This window comes from Octodon degus, unplaced genomic scaffold (genome assembly GCF_000260255.1).
Source record: "Octodon degus isolate 3935 unplaced genomic scaffold, OctDeg1.0 scaffold00073, whole genome shotgun sequence".
Lineage (NCBI taxonomy): Eukaryota > Metazoa > Chordata > Mammalia > Rodentia > Octodontidae > Octodon > Octodon degus.
This window is the reverse complement of record NW_004524649.1, coordinates 2,491,842-2,496,444: the sequence shown is the minus strand read 5'-3', so window position 1 is coordinate 2,496,444 and position 4,603 is coordinate 2,491,842. Positions and strand designations below refer to the sequence as shown.

At 59.1% G+C, this 4,603-nt stretch overlaps 1 protein-coding gene across 1 annotated transcript; it reads left to right on the top strand.

Moving 5' to 3' along the window:
• Positions 1-871: 871 nt before the first annotated feature.
• On the top strand, positions 872-4,603 carry Cst7 (cystatin F). Its single transcript, XM_004635654.2, has 4 exons — positions 872-979; positions 2,228-2,400; positions 3,404-3,520; positions 4,143-4,603. The coding sequence occupies exons 1-4, from the start codon at positions 892-894 to the stop codon at positions 4,218-4,220; spliced, it is 456 nt and encodes a 151-aa protein (XP_004635711.1). The 5' UTR covers positions 872-891; the 3' UTR covers positions 4,221-4,603.

The following is a 4,603-nucleotide window of genomic DNA, read 5'->3' as shown; positions in this document are numbered from 1 at the left end:
GGGATCTGGGCCTGCCCATACCTTTTCCTGGCACGAGTCCTCCCCGCAGGAACGTGCACCATGCAGCCTGGCCTGGCCCCCAAAGCCAGGTCTCCTGCCACCATGCCAGATGATCTAGCAGACCAGGGGCACAGAGACCCCAGGTTGCAGTGAGGGGCTGCCTGCTCAGGGTCAGGGTGTCTGTACTGAGGTGGGCATAGGCCTGACCACTGGCTCTGTCCTAGCTCTACAACATTCCCACTGAGGAAGCTCTGAAGTCCTTTCCACAGTCTTCTAGGAGAAACTGAGGCAGAGAGAGGCTGCTTCTTCTCTAAGGCCAACAGGTGTTAAGAATCCCAGCTCTGATTCGAACCCCAGCCTCACATCAGGCTTCTGGGGCCAGGTCCCCACCCTGAGTCACATGGGAGTGGAGCCCTGATAGGGCTCTGGGCCTCAGACTGTCCTCTTCTTCCCCCTGCTGGTGCTGAGCCCAAGACGGGAAGTGATAAATTGTGGGTGACTCCTACTCAGTTCATCTGCTGCCCCCAGGGCAATGCCACTCCCAGCGTGGGAGTCTGCCAGGGCCTTGAGGACCAGTGAAGGGAAAAAGGGTAAATTCAAGAAAGTCAAGCCATTTCCTCTGAAAATGCTGCTCATCCCAACTGTGCAGCCCTTTCCCACGTGTGGCTCTGCGTCAGAAATCCCCCCCGTGGCCGCAGGTCTGTGGCTTCCTCCTCCCCCACTAGCAAGCAATTGCACCTGGAAACTTTATATAAAGGAAGCGGTTGCCCCTGTGGCCAACAGCTGAGGAGAGGAGCTTCTGGTCAAAGTGATTCAGCAAGAAGCCACCCTCCTGCTCCAGCAGACTGCCTGCCCACCCTTAAGTGCACAGGGCTCCACCCGCCAGCGCCCATGCAGCCCAGCACTGCCCTTACCATGCGGGCGGCCACACTGCTCACCCTCTGCTGCCTCACTGCGGGCTCCTGCAGGGACCCCCCAGGTAAGAAGACACCCCTGCTACCTGTCTCAAGGGGGGGCCATGTAGCCCAGACCCTGCCCTCTCTGGTCCACCCAGGCCCTTCCTGGCTGCAGCCCCTAGGGAACCAAGGCCGGGAAGGGATTGGAGGGTGGCAGGGTGGGGAGCAGCAGACAGTGGGAACAGGGGTCATAGGGAGGGGGAGTCATGGAGCTCTGTCCCCAGCAGGAAAGCATTCTGTGTGTCCGGTGTCCCTGGATTTGGGGTCCTGCACAGCCTGAGACCACTCTGAGAGGGGAGAGACAGGAAAAGTGAAGACTGCATGCATGGGGAGGTCTTCTGCTGGCTTTCTGCCCCAAGGGCAGCTGCCCCTCTGCTCCCGGTAGTCTGCTCCTAAGGGTCAGCAGATGGGACAGGGAGGAGGAAGAGGACACTGCAGGCTGAAAACTTAGGCAGGGCCAAGCCAGGTGGCTTGACCGGCACACAGTCACAGGTCCCCAGCAGAAGTTGGCCACAGTGGCCTAGGCCTGCTGGGGCAGGGGATGGACCCCACAGCAGCTGCCTCTGGAGGGGTGCCGAGGGACCAAGACCTCTGACCTAGGGATGGGGCGGAATAGGCATCACCCTACTATGAACAGTGCTTCCCCTTTACTGGTGTGGCTGGAGAGCCCCCCAGGCTACCATGAGGTCAGAGCCAGGGAGCCAGGGGTGGTAGCCAAGGGGCAGCAGGAACACACCATAGCCAGTACACATGCACCCTCACATCCAGGGCCTATGGCAGGCGGACATCCTGGGGCCACATCCTGTGCACACCCCACTCCTTGGGGGTGTTCAGTGTCCCCTTCCCAAGCTGGGAGTCCCCAGGTCCTGGAGGGCTTCACAGCGGGCAGAGGACAGGCTACCCTCCCCGCCCCCCCTGCCCCCCGCCATGGTCCATGTTTGGTTCTGAAGCTAGCATGGGGCAGCTGTGGGTGTGCACATGGAGTGCACATGGTGGGGGAGGGGTGCCAGCCAGGCGCAGGGCTGACGGGAACACAGGTGAGGGGCTCTGGTGAGAGCCCCAAGTGAAGACAGGTGAGGGGGTAGACGGGCGAGTGTGTACAGGGGAGGGGCAGTGCGCAGGAAGGCATGCACAGGTGGGGATACAGAGCGGAGGGGAACACAGGTGAGGTGCACACAGGTGAGGCTGGGGCAGCAGGGGCAGAGAACCGGGCAGCCCCGCAGGGCAGGCATGAGCCATGGACCCTGCTCACCTGGTTCTGTTTCTCTCAGATTTCTGCCCCCAGGACCCTAACTTGGATATCCTGCCAGGATCCCCCAAACCAATAAACACTAATGACCCCAGAGTCCTCAAAGCGGCCAGATACAGTGTGGAGCGGTTCAACAACTACACCAATGACATTTTCCTGTACAAGGAGGCCCACGTCAGCAGAGCCCTGGTGCAGGTGAGGCTGGAATGGGGCTGGATGCTCACTACAGAAGTCTCCTGCCGCTGGGCCCCTGCAGCTGGGCCCCAGGAGCAGCACATCCTCCATACCTCAGCCTCGGGCACTTGGCACCATCTGCCCCAGTCGTCCCATCTGCCCCATTGTTGTGTCCTAACACAAGTGTTGTCCCACTCTGGCTCAAATCTGTTCTTCCCCGAGCTGCAGAAGCTCCATGCTCCCCAGTGACCTCTCAGTACCCCTCCAGCCAAGTGCATCCCTGTCAGCAGAGCCAGGTGACAGCCACAAGATAGGGAGAGGACACCTCAGGAGACTTACGCAGGGTCCAGGGACCCTGTGGGACTCCACATGTGCCGTGCTTGGGAGAGCAGGAGCCTGAAGGCTAGCAGTGCCCACAGCACATGGTCCTGGGCCACTAGGCCCAGCCAACTCACCCCTTTCCCACTGTACTAGGCTGTGTGAACAGGCGCACACTTTCTCACATTAGGAAGCCTGCTGCCGAGGACAGTCTGGGTGTGGACAGCAGCCCACCCTGGGCCATGGTCTTGCCTGGGCGAGGTGCCCTGAGGTCCTCTGTGGGAGGACAGGGCAGAGTCCCTTGTACTTTGGTGAGGCTGGGAACTTTATTTGACCTGGTACTGGAAGGCCTGTTGCTAAACCCTGAGGAATTTTTCCTCTCCTGCTCCACAGGACAGATGAGCAGGAACAGAAACAGCCATGAAACTCCAAACCCAGGGCTCCCAGTGGGGCTGTAGGGCAGAGCTGGGGACACAGCAGGCACCATCCTCTTTAGCTCCTCAGGCTCCTGGGCTCTGGCCTGGGTCAGCAGCTGGAGTGAGGCCAGAGTGGCCTGGGCTGGTGCCCTCCTAAGTGAAGGCTCCAGGCAGCAGACATCCTGGAAGGGACCCAAGCCTGGCAGGTGGGCAGCTCAGGCCTGAGCACTCCAGGTTCAAGGTCTACCCAGGATGCACTAGGTCACCAGACTGCAGAATCTGCTCCCCAGGTGGTGAAAGGCCTGAAGTTCATGCTAGAGGTGCAGATCGGCAGGACCACGTGCAGGAAGACCCCACACCCAACTCTGGACCACTGTGACTTCCAAACCAGCCCTCCCCTGAAGCAGGTAAGCATGCGGGGCTACCTTCCTGCCCACCTGGCACCCAGCACCCAGACAGGGACAAGGAAGGCAGCATCCATCCCCGGCCTTGCAGGGCACATGCATGCCCTTCCCTCCCCATGAGTCAGAGGCCCAGGGCCCTCCAGCTCTCTGGGGAGGGCTGCCCCCAAAACCTTCGGATAACTCAGAAACAACAGTGTGAGACAGTCACAGCATGACAGCTATCAAATGCGGTGGGTACAACAGGTGCATGTGACAGGTGAATGTGACCAATCATTTCCAAAGAGGGAAGACAAAGGTGATAAAAATCAACAACCCATAAATACAAATACAGGTGAAATTTATTCTTGAATCATTCTTTCACATTTTCTGCAGGTTTGAAATTTTCAAACTAAAAACAGCAGAAAAGGTTCCCTCAGGCAGGCCCACACAGGCATGTACACAAACAAGCACACATAAGCACACACATGTGAGCACACACAAGCATGCACACACTTTAATGGCCCAGCAGCTGGGCAGCACCAGGGCTGGGCTGGGTGGGTGGGGCCCGGGCAGTAGGGGTGGAACATGGCTGGGGAGCAGGACCTGGGCAGCCAGGGTGTGAGTCTGAGCTCCTCCTTTGTTTCAGACTCTGTGGTGCTGCTCCGTGGTCTGGGTCATCCCCTGGCTCCAGTGGGTCCAGGTGCCAGTGCTCACTTGTCACTGACTTCGCCTCTGGAAGCAGCACATGCTGCGGATGTCTGCACTCCAGCCCCACAGTCATGGCCCCTGCTGGCCAGCACACTCACAGTGGATCCTAACAGATGCCTGGGGTGACACAATGTCAGCATAGCAGTCCAGACCCCGTCCGCTCTGTCCCAGTGTCCTCTGAGATCAGTTTCACAGCCACAGTAGCCCTAGACCTGGTCCTGAGGTGAGGGGTATTGAGGACTCCCATTCTACCAAGAGCCCAAGTCTACCTCCTAGGCTTACCACCTGGCGGAAGACCAGGCACGCTACAGATCTGGAGCCTTCCTGGGCAAACTGAGGAGTGAATACAGAGCTGATGACTTAAAACAATGCTGTGTCACTTTCTCCAGTCTGGGGACT

Coding starts and splice junctions, on each gene's coding strand:
- Cst7 (XM_004635654.2), top strand. CDS start 892: ATGCAGCCCAGCACTGCCCTTACCATGCGGGCGGCCACACTGCTCACC. Junction 980..2,227: donor CTCCTGCAGGGACCCCCCAG/GTAAGAAGACAC, acceptor TGTTTCTCTCAG/ATTTCTGCCCCCAGGACCCT. Junction 3,521..4,142: donor CCAGCCCTCCCCTGAAGCAG/GTAAGCATGCGG, acceptor CCTTTGTTTCAG/ACTCTGTGGTGCTGCTCCGT.